The sequence below is a fragment of the Odocoileus virginianus genome, chromosome 21 (genome assembly GCF_023699985.2).
Source record: "Odocoileus virginianus isolate 20LAN1187 ecotype Illinois chromosome 21, Ovbor_1.2, whole genome shotgun sequence".
Taxonomy (NCBI): Eukaryota; Metazoa; Chordata; class Mammalia; order Artiodactyla; family Cervidae; genus Odocoileus; species Odocoileus virginianus.
In genome coordinates, this window is record NC_069694.1 from 28,090,453 (window position 1) to 28,109,167 (window position 18,715).

The following is an 18,715-nucleotide window of genomic DNA, read 5'->3' on the forward strand; positions in this document are numbered from 1 at the left end:
TTCAGGTAGATTCCCTATCTCCTCCTCTTTTGTTTGACTTGGTGGGCATTTTTCATGTTCCTTTACCTGTTGGGTATTTCTCTGCCTTTTCATCTTGTTTAGATTGCTGTGTCTGGAGTGGGCTTTCTGTATTCTGGAGGTCTGTGGTTCCTTTTTATTGTGGAGGTTTTACCCAGTGGGTGGGGTTGGACAATTGGCTTGTCAAGGTTTCCTGGTTAGGGAAGCTTGCGTCAGTGTTCTGGTGCGTGGAACTAGATTTCTTCTCTCTGGCATGCAATGGAGTGCCCAGTAATGAGTTTTGAGATGGGTCTATGTGTTAGGTGTGACTTTGGGCAGCCTGTATGTTGACGCTCAGGGCTATGTTCCTGCGTTGCTGGAGAATTTGTGTGGTATGTCTTGCTCTGAAATTTATTGGCACTTGGGTGGTGGTTGGTTTCAGTGTAGGTATGGAGGCTTTTGGATGGTCTCTTATTACTTAATGTTCCATGTAGTCAGGAGTTTTCTGGTGTTCTCAGGTTTGGGGCTTCAGTCTCCTGCCTCTGGATTTCAGTTTTATTCTTCCAGTAGTCTCAAGACTTCTCCAACTATATAGCACTGATAATAAAACTTCTAGGTTAATGGTGAAAAGATTCTCTGCTGTGAGGGACACCCAGAGAGGTTCACAGAGTTACATGAAAAAGAGGAGAGGGAGGAGGGAGATAGAGATGGGCAGGAGGAGAAAAAGGGGGACTCAAGAGGAGAGAGACAGATCTACACAGTTCTCTGTTCCCAGAGTGTTCTCTGTAGCCCAGACACCCACAAAGATTCACAGAATTGGATTGGGAAGAGAAGGAGAAAGGAGGAAATAGAGGTGTTCTGAGGTAGAAAATGGAGAGTCAAAAGTGGGAGAGAGTAATCAACACACTCCTGAATAAAAATGGGAACTGAACATTGGATTCTTAAATGTCCACAATTTATATCACATACTGAAAAACAAAGATTAAAAATCTAGAGTAGAGGTTAGACTCTTAAAAATACAATATGAAAAACAAAAACAAAAAATTTTAGAAATATATATGAAGTTCGGTTTAAAAATAGGGCTTCTTTTTTTTTTGCAAGGTTATAGTGAAATGAAAATGAAAATTAAGGAGTAGTAGAGGAATAATAGAGGACTTTAAAAGGAAATAAGAGAAAAAAAAAAAAGAAAAGAAAAAGGAAAAAAAAACAAGAAAAAAATTTTTTTCCTAATTAAAAAAATTGTAAAAATCTATGAAAATGAAAGTTAAGAAGTAATGGGGGAGTAATAGGGAATTTTAAAGGAAAATAAAAGAGAAAAAATAAAAAAAGAAAAAAATTTTTAATTAAAAAAAAAAAAAGTAAAAATATATCTAGGAATTTCTCTGGCGGTGTTGTGGTCAGTGTGGGTTCGGTTCAGTTTCAGATAGCTCCTTGTTCCAGCTTACACTTCCCGGTATCTATAGGCCCCTTCCAGTGTAGTCGGTGTTAATCTGTTGCACCCGGCCCCTTCTGAAGCAGTTCCCTTTGTTTATTTGGCTTCTGTTTGCCGGTCTCTTCAGTGCCTAATTTCCACCCTGACACAGGCGGACGGAGGTGGTCTCTTGTTCAACTTGCTAGTTCCGTCGCGCTGTGGGGAGGGACAGGCACTGCTTTCCCCGTCTATGCTGCTCAGGCTCCCGGCTGCTCTATATGGAGCGTGCCCTGCGCTGCCCGCGGTTCCAGCCCTCGGGTGTTCCACAAAAGCACGGACTCAGCTGCGCCTGCGTTTTGTGCCTTCCCCGGCTGGAGCAGCCCAGGCAGCCAGGAGCTTGATGGGCGCACTCTCCCCGGGTGCGGTGCGCCTTCTCCCCTCCACGTCCCCAGCCCCAGTCCCCGCCCGCACCGGTCAGGTGCGTGTGCCCTGTGTCTCCCCGCGACCCTCTCGGCGGATGTCGACCATCCAGAATCTCAGGAAGTCTTTGGTTAGAAACTGGAGGCCTGTTTGCAGTGTGGTAGGGGATGCCGTCCTTGGGGCCGAGCCTGCCCCTTTCCCCTCCCCCCTGCCTCCTGCCTCTGGCGGGGCTGGGCCGGTCCGCAGCCTGCGAGCTCTTCTCCGGACTTGCTCAGAGCCTTTGTTCTGCGTCGGCCGGCAGTGTGTTTGGGCCGGTTAATTTTCTCTCTCTTGCTGTCCCACAGTTTAAGTTGCTATCTCACAAAAAATCCCTCCGATTGCCCTCAGGGCACTCAGGCCCGGTCCTTACCCTAAGCAGTGCCGCCCGCTCCTCTCCGTTCTGCCCTCACTTGCTGGTGGCGGATGCGGGCGTCTGGGGTATTTTTCTGCTGGGAGTTGCTTTTAGGCACGTAATCTCTGGGTTTTATTTATTCTTCCCCTCCCAGTTAGGTTGCCCTCCGAGATTCAAAAACTTCCCCCAGACCCACCAGTGCGAGGGTTTCCTGGTGTTTGGAAACTTCCTCTATTAAGACTCCCTTCCTGGGACGGGTCTCTGTCCCTAGCTCTTTTGTCTCTCTTTTTATCTTTTATATTTTGTCCTACCTCCTTTCGAAGACAATGGGCTGCTTTTCTGGGCGCCTGATGTCCTCAGCTAGCGATCAGAAGTTGTTTTGTGAAGTTTGCTCTGCGTTCAGTTTTCTTTCAATGAATTTGTAGGGGAGAAAGTGGTCTCCCCGTCCTAGTCCTCCGCCATCTTGGCTCCTCCGGGTAGCTCTGATTTTCTTGAAGAGATCTCTAATCTTTCCCATTCTGTTGTTTTGCTCTATTTCATTGTATTGATCACTGAGGAGGGCTGACTTATCTCTCCTTGCTATTCTTTGGAACTCTGCATTCAAAGAAGTATATCTTTCCTTTTCTCCTCTGCCTTTCGCGTCTCTTCTTTTCTCAGCTATTTGTAAGGCCTCATCAGACAACCATTTTGCCTTTTTACGCTTCTTTTTCTTGGGTATGGTCTTGATCCCTGCCTCCTGTACAATGTCACGCACCTCAGTCAATAGTTCTTCAGGCACTCTTGTCTATCAGATCTAATTTCTTGAATCTGTCACTTCCACTGTATAATCATAAGGGATTTGATTTAGGTCATACCTGATTGGTCTAGTGGTTTTCCCTACTTTCTTCAATTTAAGTCTGAATTTGGCAATAACGAGTTCATGATCTGAGCCATAGTCAGCTCCTGGTCTTGTTTTTGCTGACTGTATAGAGCTTCTCCATCTTTGGCTGCAAAGAATATAATCAATCTGATTTTGTTATTGACCGTCTGGTGATGTCCATGTGTAGAGTCTTCTCTTGTGTTGTTGGAAGAGGGTGTTTGACCAGTGCAGTTCTCTTGGGAAAACTCTGTTATTCTTTGCCCTGCTTCATTTTTTACTCCAAGGCCAAATCTACCTGTTACTCCAAGTATCTCTTGACTTCCTACTTTTGCATTCCAGTCCCCTGTAATGAAGAGAACATCTTTTTTGGATGTTAGTTCTAGAAGGTAGGTCTTGTAGGTCTGGTAGGTCTTCATGGAACCGTTCAACTTCAGTTTCTTCAGCATTACTGATTGGGGCATAGACTTGGATTACTGTGATATTGAATGGTTTGCCTTGGAAATGAACAGCGATTATTCTTTCATTTTTGAGATTGCACCCAAGTACTGCATTTTGGACTCTTTTGTTAATTATTGTGTTAATTATTGGGGTTGCAAAGAGTCGGACATGAGTGAGCAACTAAATTGAGTGCTAATTATATTTATCATGTTTTATATTATATACCTAGTATTTATTTATCTTATAACTTGAAGTATGTGCTTTCTGACTGCCTATTGCCAGTCCCACATACCCCACTCCCTGATTCTGGTAATCACAAATCTGATCTCTTTTTCTATGAGCTTTTTTGTTTGATTTTTAAATATATTAACTTACAACACTATTTTAGTTCCTGGTACACAACATATAGTGATTTATATTTCTATAATTTTGAAATGATCACCACAATGAGTCTAGCTCCCATCTGTCACCATGCAAATATACTAGATAATTAATGACTAAGACCTAGCAGTCTTAAAAAGACTCAGTATCTCCAGAAATTCTGATTTAACTTGTTTAGAGTGTAACTTGGCCATCAGGATTTTTGAAAGCTCTGGTGATCCAAAGTGCAGCCAAACTTGGATACACTAACCTACACCAATTTTTTCTTTTGAGGCTGTACGTAATTCTAAGGCATGGGAAATCAGTGCTTTTTCTTGGGTCTTTATGTTTGATTCTGAGATTGTATTTCATCCAAGGCATCTGTGGTTTATTGGACTTGGGGTGAAGAATGAGAAAATAGTAACATGTTTATATTTTAAGTATGTGTTTGTGTCTGTGTTCAGCTGCTCCTTTGAACGGGGGAAGTAATTAAAATTTACATAATGACTGGTTTTAAGACCATGGTGGAGAGACAGTATTGTTTGTGTGTTTTCAAGTGTCTATTTTGTCTCTCAGCTTTTCTCTATGCAGTTCAAGATGGCTTTTGTTCTCTTAACAGATTTCTGTGGACATTTTTGTTAAAATATTTATCAAAAACCAGAGGGTCATGAACTTTGGCAGACATCTCTAGTCTGTTACATGGCCACTTCCTTTCCCCTTATAATGCTGTCTTAACTCATCCCTCTGAGAAAATAACCAAGAATATTTACTTTGAAAGTTGTGTTTTTATGATCATCTGGTTAAAGTTTTAATATTGTTTTTCCCCCTCTGTTCTAGTGATAAGTACAGGAGACATAAAGCACTTTAAATTTTTCTCTAGTTCTAGACCATAATTAGATTTGGGGAAAATAAGTTGAAAAATAGCAATTTTAGGAAAAGTGCTTATTATGTAGCACTGTGCAGCATTTGGGGTTTTAAAGGCCATTATTGATATGTCTTTTTTGTTATCTTTCCTATAAATTTATAGCTGTATACTTTGAGCAAGACATTAAGAGGTATTACATTTTCATAGATTATTTACTATATAGATTGCATAGACTTTTTACAATGCGTATTGTTGGAGTTTGGTGAACAGTTAAGGCAAATGATTAGTAGTTTGAAAACCTTGATGTTATGGTGATTCAAAGCGGAGGGAGAAAGAAATCTGAAGCAGTCCTCCTGGTCTGGTTTCTCTGGGGAGGGTACTGAAGGGCCGTCCCGGCTCCACGGCACCCATGAGATTGGCTGAGGCACTCAGCTGCAGTTCAGCTTTCCCTTCTGCCCAATCCTGCCTCCTTCATCCTGAGAATGTTCTAGAACTGCCCCCAACCCCAGACTTTAAACAGAAATCTCAGATTCAGAGTCTGTTTCCCAGGTGGAAATCCTTCTGGAGGCAGGGGGGCTGGAGCCTGGCACCAACATCCTCACCTGCCACTGACAGGAAGGGAGTGAGGCCAGCGCCCAGGGCAGTTCCTGGAGGCCAGTGCAGCCGGGAGCAGTCCAGAGCTTACCCTGAGGCAGCTGGAGGGGCGAGTGGTCCGTTCTGAAGGGAGAGAGGATCTGGGTAGTGCACCCCCGCTCCTGGACATAAGTGAAACACGAAGTGGGGAATATATGGAGAAAGGGAAATGAGAAAAAAATCCCTGCTGTTCTGTAATTTCTGTTTTTTTTTTTTTTGCTGTCATACTTAATCCTTCAGAATTCTTCTCCTGCTGTTGACTTCAGGACGATGAACCAAGCACATTACACCAGTTTAATAAATGATGAAACTATAGCAGTTTGGAGACAAAAGCTCTCAGAACACGACAATGCAAATACAATCAAGTATGTGGTTGCTTGTTTTCAGTTTTTTTCAAAGTGTATTGGAATTTCCAACTTAGTGATTTTTCCCTACTTCCATCTTGAGGTTGTGACTATAAATGGGGTTTGCATTTGAGGGGTCATTTTTTTGGGCACACATCTGGTGCCCTTAGCCTGAAATAACATAGTAATTTGTTCCCCCATTTTCTCACGAGGTGTATTCCTCAACCTGCTTTGTTTGGACCTTAAAAATCCTAACTGATGAAGACTTGAGTTGGCCTTTCTGCTAAGAAAGCTCAGTGTTATTGTTGTTTAACTCCAAGAGTTTTCTTCATGTGCTTATTCCAAAGTATTCCAATCTAAGCTTATTTTACCTAATCAGAATAATTTAGCGTTTTCCTATTCAAAATGATTAGTTGAGATAGAGAAAAAAGTATAGTTAAAGGATTTGAGTCCTTTCAGCAGGTGTATTTCATTCTTAAGAGAGTTTTTTTTTTTTTTTAATTTTTATATTTTTACATATTGTATTGGCTTTCCTCAGTTTTTCCATTTTTCAACAGAATCTGATTCTTAGGAATGAATGAATCAGATTGTGTACTAGGTGATAGTTGTTTCCAGATATGTGTATAAAACATTTTACTTTGTGATATAGATTGTAGAGTGCAAATTCCCTGAGCCCTTTGGACACACCAGCTTTTTGAGTCGGGGATCATTGGGAATGCCCTAGAGCACGTCTGTGACAGTCCTCAGAAGCCCTCTAAGCTTGGTGACTCTGCCAGGGAGTTCAGTCTGGAAGGGGCAGGGAGCAGGCTGGGGGACTAGACTCACTGGGAGGGTAGTGGGGTAGGGGCACTGAGACTCCCTTGGCTGGGACTTTGACACCTTACTAGTTCTCAGTTTTCTTATTGACAAGCGATAGGATATAAGCAATGATCTCCAAAGATCCTTCCTGACCTGGATCCTATGATTAACAGAAGTTACTGTGATTCCCTCCTCAACTGTATATATTTGTTTTGTTCCTTCCCTTTCCCTTTTATTAAATAAGAGGGTTCAAGCTTCCTAATATCTATTATCACTGTGGGTCCTCAGAAACTAGCAGTTTTGCCCCCGAAAATCTAGGTAATAGGAATAAAAACTTCACTCATTTGTACTTTCTGAGATGGGCAGCAAAACAGAAGGAAGTATTTGTTCAGTTATTAATTTGCAGAGATACTTTCTGTGTTGGTAAATAACAGCTCAGCTTATCTTTTTTGGTTTTATTTTGGGTTTGTGTTTGGAGGTGAGGGGGGAGTGTCTTAGAGACGGTTGGTGGGAGGAAAGTCCAAGGTCATTATTATTAGACCCTAGAGTTTTCTTTTGGTAGCTTTGATACTCTTTAATGTAAGTTCTTGTCCGTTTTGAGACAGGACACAGTGTTTTCCAAGGCTTTACCTTGGTAAGAAGGAGCAGCTATTAAGGAAACTGGAATAGAGGAGTAATCTATTGCTGATGCTTAAATAACCATTTATTTATAATTATTAAAGACTTCTTCCCCATTTTTCTTTCTGAGCAGTGGTGTTGTTCAGATATTATCTTCTGCAGCCTGTTGGAATGGAAGTTTTCTTGAGAAAAAGTAAGTGCCTTAATCTTAAAATACCCACATGTGATGCAGGTGCTTACTTAGCAAAGGCTGAGAAAGACTTGTGCTCTCTTTGGTGGTGGTTGGCCGTAACTCAGTGGGTAAGCGTATGATCTGCACAGAAATGGAAGTGCCTAATGATGCTGAGTGAGAGGACATGGGAAGGGCAGTGCTGACTCGTGCCTAGTTGGCAGAGAAGCAGATTACCAAGAGATAGCCAGTATCTCGTAAAGGGTTGGTGTAATCAAAAGTAAGATTTTTCAGGCTATTCCAAAATGTTAATAATATTTATTCTTAAATCCTTCTAAAAAAAACATTTTATTGAAGTATAGTTGACTTTGCAGTGTTTCAGGTACACAGCAAGATGATTCAGTTATACAGATACAAATATATTATTTTTGAAACTATTTTCCATCATGGTTATTAAAAGATATTGACTGTAGTTCCCTATGGTAATCAGTAGACCTTTCTTGCTTGTTGCAGATCTATTTTTTAATTAGAAATCTAACATTCTGTTCATACTAAGTCAAACAAGTCAAATCAAAATGTCAAAATTTTTTTAGTTAGGCAAGAATTCATAAGTTTTCTAAAATATATACGTATTTATATGTATATGTATACAAAAGCTCTTCTACTATACTTAATAAGGGCTCGAGAAAGAACATTAAAAAAAAAGAGAAGAGATGGAGAAGTTGGAGAACATAAACTAAATGAAATGGGAGCACTGAATATATAATAGAAAAAGTGAAACAAACTACATAAAAGTAAAAAGATCATCATATAGTCCAGTTGTTTATAAACATGACTGCTCATTAGAAACATCTGGAGATCTGGACAAAAAAGCGATACCTGAGCATTTGTAGTTTTCAAAAAATTTCAAGCTAGTTTCTGATGTGCCTCTGGATTTTAAAAAGTGATTACAGGTTTTTCTATTAGATCCTAGTTTTGCTGATATAGAGTTCTGTTATTTTTCTGTTGACCAGTCATGATACAGTGGTATTAAGTGAGTGATAGTTACATAGCCACAATAGTAAAAGATGTTTTATCAGTTTTCACAATTAATAGCCAAACAAAAATAAAAGATAATTACAATTGCAAGCCATAATGGGAGCATGATTAACTTAACAATATAAATAATTACAATTTGAAGGGGGTATCAAGCAGAGTGATGTGGTAGCTGAAAGTGCATACATGCACTTGTTTCCGTCTGCTCAGCTAGTGTATGTCTTTTAGTTGGTGCTTTTAATCTGTTTACATTTAAGGTAATTATTGATATGTATGATCCTATTACCATTTTAAAAATTATTTTGGATTTATTTTCTGTAGGTCTTTTCCTTCTTTTGTGTTTTCTGCCTAGAGAAATTCCTTTAACATTTGTTGTAAAGCTGGTTTGCTGATGCTGAATTCTCTTAACTTTTGCTTGTCTGAAAGCTTTTGATTTATCTATCAAATCTGAAGGAGAGTCTTATGGGGTAGAGTATTCTTGGTTGAGGTTCTTCCCTTTTATCACTTTAAATATATCATGCCATTCCCTTCTGGCTTGTAGAGTTTCAAATGAGCAGATAGCCTGATGGGAGTTCTCTTATATGTTACTTGTCATTTTTCCTTTGTTGCTTTTAATGTTTTATCTCTGGTCTTTAATTTTTGTCAGTTTGATTACCATGTGTCTTGATGTGCTCCTCCTTGGGTTTATCCTGCCTGGGACTCTCTCTGCTTTCTGGACTTGGCTGACTATTTCCTTTCCCATGTTTGGGAAGTTTTTAGCTATTATCTCTTCAAATATTTTCTCAGGTCCTTTCTCTACTCCTTATGGGACTCCTATAATGCGAATGTTGGTGTGTTTAATGTTCCAAATATCTCTTAGGCTGTCTTCACTTCTTTTCATTCATTTTGTCTATATTCTGTTCTGTGGCAATGATTTCTACCATTCTGTCCTACAGGTCATTTATTATTCTGCTTCATTATTCTGCTGCTGATTCCTTCTAGTGTATTATTCATCTCTCTTTCTTTGTTCTTTAGTTCTTGTAGGTCTTTGGTAAACATTTCTTACATCTTCTCAATCTTTGCCTCCATTCTTTTCCCAAGATCCTGGATCACATTCACTATCGTAATTCTGAATTCTTTTTCTGTAAGATTGTCTATCTCCACTTCATTTAGTTGTTTTTCTGAGATTTTACTTTGTACCTTCATCTGGGATGTAACTTTCTGCTCTCTCATGGTGATTAGCTTTCTGTGACGTGGTTTTTGTTTTAGCTGCTGTGAGACTGTGCTGCTTCTGTCTGCCCTCTGATGGATGAGGCTAAGAGGCTTATGTAAGCTTCTTGATGGTAGGGGCTTGTGGTGGGAAAAACTGGGTCTTGCTCTGGTGGTCAGGACCTTGCTCAGTAAAGATTTAATCCAATTATCTGCTGATGAGTAGGGTTGCAGTCCCATCCTTGTAGTTTTTTGGCCTGAGGCAACTTATTCCGGAGTGTAAGGGCTATATGGTAGGGTTAATGGTGAACTCCATGAGGATTTACACCAAGGGGGACCTTCCAGTGCTCTTGTCCCTGTGGTGAGCCCCTGCTGACCCACGCCTCCACAGGAGGCCCTCCACCACTAGCAGGTGGTTTTGGTTCAGTCTCCGGTGGAGTCACTGCTCCTCTCCTCTGGGTCATGGAGGGCACAAGTTTTGTTTGTGCCCTCTAAGACCAGAGTCTGTTTCCCTCAGTCCCCTGGAAGGCCTATAATCAAATCCTACTGGCCCTCAAGGCCATATTCCATGGGGATTCCTAGTCCCTTTGTCAGATCTCCAGTCTGGGAAGCCTAACATGGGGTTCAGAACCTTTACAATAGTGTGAGACTTTCTTTTTATTGTTGTTCTCCAGTCTGTGGGTCACCACCTGGCAGGTATGAAATTTGATTTTATCATGATTGCATCCCCACCTACCATCTTGCTGTGGCAGCTTCTTTGTCTTTGGACATGGGATATCTTTTTTTTGGTGAGTTCCAGCATCCTCCTGTTGATGGTTGTTCAACAGCTAGTTGAAATTTTGGTGATCTCGCAGGAGATGAGTGCACGTCCTTCTACTCTGCCATCTTGAACTGGAAGCAGACAATTCTGTTCTTAAATTCTTATTTCTTTAAATAATCTCCTTGTTTCTTTGACTTCTTTCCCATGGTTTTTTCTTTTCTCAGAAAGAATGAATTTAGGGAAGGTTCCAAGAAGGCTCCAGGGACTCCTTGGACTCAGGGCCAGCCCAGCCCACCAGAAAATTGCATGTGGCTTAAACTCCCAGGTTGTAAATAGTGTTTTCTTGCTAGGCCTTATCCCGTCTGCAGATATTGTGGCCACAGAAGGGACTTGTCATGGGTTTTGATCTTTGGTGATCCCAAGTCCTGACCTTCTCACCATCCTTTTTCTGTCCATGGCAAGGCTAATGAAATCCCATGAAGACTCAGACTTCAGTTCTGTGTGTCAGTTGCACACCCCCCCACCCCACCCCCAATTCTGTCCCTAACTGGGTTGTACCAGGTTGCTTCAGGAACTCTGTTTAGTTACAGTTAAAGATTGCAAAGTCATTTGTATCATTAGGGCAACTGAAATGAGCTCATCCAACTAATTTCAGAATCAATACTTAGCCTTTTCCTCCAGGGAAAAAATTTTGTGTTGATGTTGGTCTTTTAGACCAGTGATTCTCAACCAGGCTGCTTTGTTTCCCAGGGGACATTCAGCATTGTCTCTTGACATGTTTTGGTTGTTACTGTGGTGGAGAGTATACTACTGGAATCTGGTGGAGAGTATACTACTGGAATCTGGTGGGCAAAGGCCAGCGGTGCTGCTAAGCATCTCACAATCCCACCCACCCAACAAAGAATTATCTTACAACCCCAAAAGTCAGCAATCCGAAGATTGAGAGACCTTATTCTAGAAGGACAATTTTTATGAAAGTTGGGAATGGCTCTTGTTAGATTATCCAGCCTTAATTTGTTAGTTTCTCAGTGGTATCATGTCTGACTCTTTGTGACTCTATGGACTATAGCCTGCCAGGCTCCTCTGTCCAGGAGATTTTCCAGGCAAGAATACTGGAGTGGGTTGCCATTTCCTTCTCCAGGGGATCTTTCCCACCCAGGGATCGAACCCACATCTCCTATGTCTCCTGAATTGGCGGGTAGATTGTTTACCACTGAGCCACCTGGAAATTCCCTAAGACCAGTTTAACAAAGCATAAATACGTGTAGATAAAGTCTTTTGATTTTTCTTAGCAGCATAGCAGAAGATACTTCTAAGCATATGGAAGACTGCATATGGGATAGCAGAAACAATTTCTATGTTTTGGGCAAATTTATTTTTAGAACAACAGTGCAAAAGATTCAACAAACAGAGAAATCCCAAGTAACTCCTCTTGATTGATCATTTAGGTTCCAATACATATAATTATATAATTAAATTTTCTTCATATTAGGAACTCTGCTTACATTTTTATAAATTGTAATATTGCCATCAGATGATATTAAAGCTATCTGAATATGTTTGTTACACATAAGCAGAAGTCTGTTTTGCAAATAATTCTTTTGTAATTAGTAGATGTGGTATGTTTAAGAGTGGAAATTTAAGAGACATTCTTTAAGTCTCTAAAAGGCTGAGAGTTTGTTTAAAACAGAAAAATGATTCGTTGTTAGGAAGTTAAAGACAGTTGTTGTTCAATCATGTTTGACTTTTTGCGACCCCATGGCCTGCAGCATGCCAGGCTGCCCTGTTCTTCACCATCTCCCAGAACTTGCTCACACTCATGTCCATTGAATTGGTGATGCCATCCAACCATCTTGTCCTCTGTCGTCTGCTTCTCCTCCCTCCGTCAATCTTTCCCAGTATCAGGGTCTTTCCCGATGAGTTGGCTCTTCTCATCAGGTGGCCAAAATATTGGAGCTTCAGCATCAGTCCAAGGAATATTCAGGATAAAATTAGTCCTGGAGTGAAAGTAATTGTATCCCTTATGTTAACTGAGTAATACACTAACTTTGCGTTTATTATAGATCCGATATTAAAAAAAAAAAAAAACAACTTGCTTTAAACTTGGTATTTGTTGATGACTGGGCCACATTGCACAAGGGATGTTTTTTGTACCTAGGCACAGCATCTGCCTTTGGTTCAATGTACCACAATGACAGAAAGAGGCAAAAATACAAGAGTTAATCAGAAAAATAACATTCTGCCTATAAATTGCAAGAGAGTCTCACAGTTAGATGATGATCCTAATACTTTAATGACTTAAATTGTAAGATCATCTTGAAAAAGGGATTTAGAGAGATTTATTCTGTTGGGTTTCCCCAAAGTCAGTGTTTTCGTGCATCTTGTCTGCCAGGTGAAATTTAAATTGGATCAGTATGTGCAAACTATATGTTGACCTCTTTATAATTCATCCCTATCAGAGTCTTAGCTTTGTTTTTCTTTTATTACATGGTTTTTTTTTCTTTTTGTTTAGAATTGATGAGCATTTTAAAACAAGTCCCAAAATCCCTGGAATTGATCTGAACTCAACTAGAGTGTTATTTGAGAAGTTGATGAACTCTCAGCACTCCATGATTCTAGAACAGGTATTTTTTTACTTCTATAAAGTACATGCTTAAAATTCATTTTTGCATTGAAATAAGTCAACTCTCAAGAGGAAAAAAAAGAGTAAGATGAAAAGGCAAAAGTCTTGTATAAATGTTAACTCTGTAAAATACTCACATTAGGAATTTGTCCTAACTTTAACTTTTCTATTTAGCTTAAATTTTTCTAAGGAAATCCCCACCCCCCAGAGTATAAGATTGGCAAGGGCAGGGACCTTTGGCTTTTCTTTTCACTGATGTATCCTGATTGTCCAGACTGGTACCTGGCTCATAGATGGCCTTGAGCGCATACTGAGTGAATAAGAGTTGAGAGTCTGTCAGATAATTTATGAGTTTAGAGATCAGGTAACGAGATTGAGTTTCTCATTACTTTTTTCTCTCGTACAGATCTTAAATAGCTTTGAAAGTTGCCTGATTCCTCAGTTATCGAGTTCACCACCAGATGTTGAAGCGATGAGAATCTACTTAATACTCCCAGAGTTTCCCCTGCTCCAGGATTCCAAGTATTATATAACGTTGACTATCCCCCTGGCTATGGCCATTTTGCGGCTGGATACAAACCCCAGCAAAGTCTTAGGTGAATTTGCTGCACAGTACCGGAAGCTTCTGCTTTATATTTTATTGGTGTGACCATTGGCTCTTGTTGGATTGAGATCCAAGATTTGTTATCATTTAATATGCTTAACACTTAAACTTTTCTTTCTTTGCTGTTAATTTCTAATTTCAAGCCATATTTTCAGTTTAAACAAATTGAACCCTTATTTAGGTTATTTGAAACAGTTTATGCCAGACTTATCTTGATTTTTAAATATTCACAAAGTTAGATTATTTGACTTTATTTTTTTTCCTCCTATGCTTGCTAGTGGTTAATAGTGTCTCACGCGTTAGTGTCCATCTGTTGTTCTTTCTCTTATAATTAATTTAGGGGGTGGGAGTGAAATGAACGTTGTGGTGTGATACACAGGTCTCCAGAAAAGGAGAGGAAGAAAATGACCTAGTGGAGACTTACCAAATGTTTGTTTTGTTTTTCTTTTTTAGGACAGTTGAGTCCACACTGATTTTTGCAGGCTACGGACACTTTGCTGAGATAAGAACCTTCCGTTCCTCAGTGAATTGGAGAGTGTCTCTCATGGGAGTAGCGCCTGAGATGTTTTTATTAATCAAATGCAGAAAATCTGTCACCTGGCTTTTTCTTTTCATTTATTTTTTTTTCCTGGTAATTTTTTTTAGGTGTTCACTGCAGCTAAGTCACTTCCGTGTTCCATGTGCACTAGGCTGTTACTTGAGTGTGGTCTCCCCACGAGTAGAGACCTGTATCGCTCAGGATGGAATACTGTCTTTTCCGTATTGCTCCCATCTTTGCAGAAGATATAAACACAGAAATAATCATGAATGTGTTAGTCCTTAATTTTTTTTTTAAGCTCACAAGCTCTTTGGGGTGTATTTTCTCAGGTATTCTAGTAGACTGTAAGATAGAGATGGCAGTCTCTGAAGGAATATTACCTGACTTTTAAGTTTTTTTTTAAATTATTTTTTTATTTTTATTATTTTAATTTTCCCAGAGAGAATAGCACAAAAAGAACAGGATAGTTCAGTTTTACACTTAATTTGTTTTTAAATTCTAATCATAGAAATTGAAAAGAATACTTCAAAGAAGAGAGAACACTGCAAGTAACCACATCACACAAATTCACGATGATCAATATTTTGCCCTTTTAGTTTTCTTCATTCTCCCTACCACTACCTTGTAATCTTTTTTGGAATACACTTGAAAAATCTTGGACATTATATTACTTCATCCTATAAGTATGTCAGTGTGACTGAGTTTGTTTCTGACAAAGTAAAAACCAGTGGTATAGTCTTCTTGTCTGGTCATGAGAAAGTATTGTCTGTTAAGAAACAGAAATATGTAGTTTTTCAACTAATGATGCCTGTTGAAAGGAAGGACCGGTTGCCATATTGTTGCTGCATCTGGGGTGTGTGGTCCTCTGCATCCCTGGTACAGGACTTACGTGGTGGCTGAGAAGGGGGCTGAAAGGACTAGGATATGTGGATGCTCCTGCCCAAAGTATATGCCTGAGCATCTTGACCACATGTGTCCTTGAGACTGAAATTTTAGATTAGCCTTCTGGTTGAGTCTTTGAGGGAAACAATCACATGAAGCTTTATAAAAAAACTCCAGGGTTCTCCTGCAGCCACCCCTCTCTCCAGAAATGCCTTAATGGATTCTTTTTAAAGTCAGTTTTGGGAAACTGTTTTAGACTAATGCTTATCTTCTAGCTGGAGCAGTTTTTAGTTAGTAGACAGAAGACATAAATACTTGATGAAGATCACATGTTGAAATATATCTTTTTTTTTTCTTTTCTAAAGATAACTGGTGGTCTCAGGTATGCCCAAAATACTTCACGAAACTGGTAAACCTCTATAAAGGTGCAGTTGTTTATCTGCTGAGAGGAAGAAAGACATTCTTAATCCCTGTACTGTTTAACAATTATATCACAGCAGCTCTCAAGCTCTTGGAGAAGTTATACAAGGTAAGCATAGAGAAGACCCAGAGGGGAGAGGGGTGGAAAGATAGTAGGATAAAATGATCTACCCGCAGTTCAGTGGGAAGCCATTTTCCAGGCATCTGGGTCTTAGCTGTCCTTGTTTTGTTCTTCATCAGGTGAATCTTAAAGTGAAACATGTGGAATATGATACATTTTACATTCCTGAGATTTCCAGTCTAGTGGACATTCAGGAAGACTACCTCATGTGGTTCTTGCATCAAGCAGGCATGGTAAGAATTCATGTGAAGCATATCTTAAAGCTATAATCTTTTCTCAGAGCACAAGGACAAAAAAAAAAAAAATGAGCTCTATAATTTGTCCTTGACTTAGATGTTAATGTCACACCTGTGCTTTATTGATTGGCTTTTGCATTCTTAAAACACTGAAGTACTTTGAGTAATCATAAGTCCTCATAAGCAGTCACAAATGGGTAGTCACCCAAATGGCATAATTTTAATTAGTTGCCAACATTAAAAAAAATCAAGGTATCTAAAGTAGTTAAACTTATAGAAACATAAAGTAGAAAAGTGGTTGCCAGGGTCTAGTGAGAAATTGGAGAGTTTTTTTTTTTAATGGGTTTAGACTTAAAAAAAAAATGAAGTATAGTTGATTTACAATATTGTATTAGTTTCAGGTACACAGCAAAGTGATTCATCTTTCTTATCTATAACTTTATGTTCCTTTTCAGATTCTTTTCCCTTATAGAGCAAAATATTGAGTATAGTTCCCTGTGCTATTACAGTAGGTCCTTGTTGTCTGTTTTGTATATAGTGGGGTGTACATGTTAATCTCAAACTCCTAATTTATCCTTCCCCCACCATGCCCCTTTGGTAACCGTGAATTTGTTTTCTAAGTCTGTGAGTGTGTGTTATAAATATGTTCATTTGTATCAATTTTTAGATTCCACATGTAAGTGAAATCACATGATATTTGTCTTTTTCTGTGTGGCTTACTTAGTATAATAATCTCTAGGACTTTCAGTTTTGCAGGATGAAAAAATTCTGGAGATTCATTGCACAGTAATGGAAATGTATTTGAGACTAATGAATCTGACACGGCAAAGATGGTGAACTTTGTGTCTTTTACCACAATTTTAAAAAGTCAAGGAACATAAAATGAATTTCTGGCCTTTCTTGAGACTGGGAAGACCTGGCGGCATGACCTGTCTCCCAGATGGTGCCAGCTGGCTGGAGATCAGCAGGGGCTCTTTAGACGTGGCTTATACATGCCAGAGTCCCCACTGCAGTTTGATTTTGACATTGAGGGAAGGATCATTTGCTGTTATCTTCATCTAATGGCTAGTCAGCTTGAGTCACTTATGTCAGCTGCCTGAACCCTACAGGATGCCTTGTTTGGGATTATGTGTGTGAAAATGTCACATATCCCTGACCTAGTTCTCACTTATATTACATATGTGGGTTTGCCTGCCACCCTTGAGTTGGCTCTACAGTTTGTAAACTGGCTTGGAATATATGCAAGGCTTTTTAGGATCTGTGGATTATGTGTAAATTTGAGTGATGTCAGAAAACAGAGTGATAATATGGTTATTTAGTGAAGCCATGCAGAGCAGACACATTTGAGATGAGTCCTTGCCAATTTAACAGTTTCATCACTGACATTTAGGCAGTGTTTTCCTGTACCCTGCAGGGAGTTTGGAGGTCAGTTGTTTAGTCACTAAGTTGTGTCCAACTCTTTTTGACACCGTGGACTGTAGCCCACTACGCTCCTCTGTCCGTGGGATTTCCCAGGCAAAAATACTGGAGTGGGTTGCATTTCCTTCTCGGGGGGATCTTCCATTACCCAGTGATTGAATCTGAGTCTCCTACATTGGCAGGTGGATTCTTACCACTGAACTACCAGGGAAGTCCTTTGGAGGTCAGTAGTGGTTTCCAAAAGCAAGTCATTTAAATAGGTTTCTTTAAGGAAGATTTTTTTCTTGTCAAATACCAGATGGTCCATGCTGGAGACTATTGAGTTTTTTAATAAGGGCTTTGATTACCCTAAAAAACCAAAATACTTTTCAAAAAAGTGGATAAATCTTCTAAATGGCTTTACATAGGAAATTTAACATGGAAGATAGCAATGAACTCTATTTTCATCTGCTAATTTAGAAGTTGTGAGAAGACAGACTTCTGTTTTATGAATTCATGAATAAATATTCATTGACTCATAAAATGTTAAGAGCTGAAGTAAGTCTTATGAATTATTTAGCAAGCTGCTTTGTTTCTAGGTGAGAAATTGGAGTCTCAGAGAAGCTAAACAGTTTTTCCACCAACTCAGCTTAAAAGCCAGTTTTTCTGACTTCTAATCTACTCTTTCTGTGACTTGCTACTGAATTCTAATGGACTCTAATTTACTTTGACCCTAAAAAAGAAGTTGTTGGTGTTAAAAATATAGGTTATCATGACTGTGGTCTCTGAATGGAGTACTTAAGTGAGCAACTTTTATAACTTTTTTTTATTGTTCCTTTCTCTTAATATTTGATAAACAAATAAAGCTTTAAATACCAGCTGCTCATCTCCTCTTCAATAATTAAGGTTATTACAGAAAAATACAAAATTGGGTAAAATAACTTGACCTTTTGTGATTTCTGTGGAATTTTTTCTGTTATATAATACTACTAGAAATTAAAGTTTAAATTTCTTGATATCTTGGATTTTAACCTAAAATGCTAAAGCTCTTTCATGTATTTATGTTTTTAAAATTTTTTTTGAAGTATAATTGACAGGTCACATTATATTATTTCAAGTGTATACCATAATGACTTGATATTTATACACACTGAAATTGTCACTGTAAGTCTAATTACTGTCTGTTACCACACATAGTTGCAAATTTTTTTCTTAGATAACTTTTAAGAATTTCTCTCTTAGCAACTTTAGCAACTAAAATATGCAGTATTGTTTTACTATCTGTAGTCACCATGCTGTGCATTATATTACTGTGACCTATTTGTTTTATGACTGAACGTCTGTACCTTTGACCCTCTTCACCCATTTTGCCCACCCTCCATCCCTTCTTCCCTCTGGCAGTCACCTAACCTGTCTCTTATCTATGAGTTTGTTGTGGTTGTGCTTGTTTATAGATTCCAGGCAAATCTTGGAATATATTCACTTCCAAATATAAGTGAAATTGTATAGCGCCTGTCTTCGTCTGACTCACTTCAGGGTCCATCCAAGTTGTTGGAAATGGCAAGGTTCCATTCTTTTTGTCTGAGTGGTACTGTTAGTGCACTCAG

General features: G+C 39.2%; 1 protein-coding gene across 4 annotated transcripts in view; it reads left to right on the top strand.

Annotated features, from left to right (window-relative positions):
* HERC3 (HECT and RLD domain containing E3 ubiquitin protein ligase 3) overlaps positions 1–18,715 on the top strand; it is a 144,749-nt gene that overhangs the window by 71,924 nt on the left and 54,110 nt on the right. For 3 of the 4 annotated variants that reach the window (XR_002309035.2, XM_020869001.2, XM_020869002.2), the window contains exons 11-16: positions 5,615–5,739; positions 7,268–7,327; positions 12,799–12,910; positions 13,316–13,505; positions 15,299–15,462; positions 15,594–15,707. Coding sequence is in view for 3 of the 4 variants with exons in the window: in XM_020869001.2 (XP_020724660.1) it covers positions 5,615–5,739; positions 7,268–7,327; positions 12,799–12,910; positions 13,316–13,505; positions 15,299–15,462; positions 15,594–15,707 (765 nt within the window). In the remaining variant the exon portion in view is untranslated. Of the gene's footprint in view, positions 1–5,614; positions 5,740–7,267; positions 7,328–12,798; positions 12,911–13,315; positions 13,506–13,966; positions 14,097–15,298; positions 15,463–15,593; positions 15,708–18,715 lie in introns of those variants that run through there. The other variant, XM_070452128.1, reaches the window with a different exon arrangement.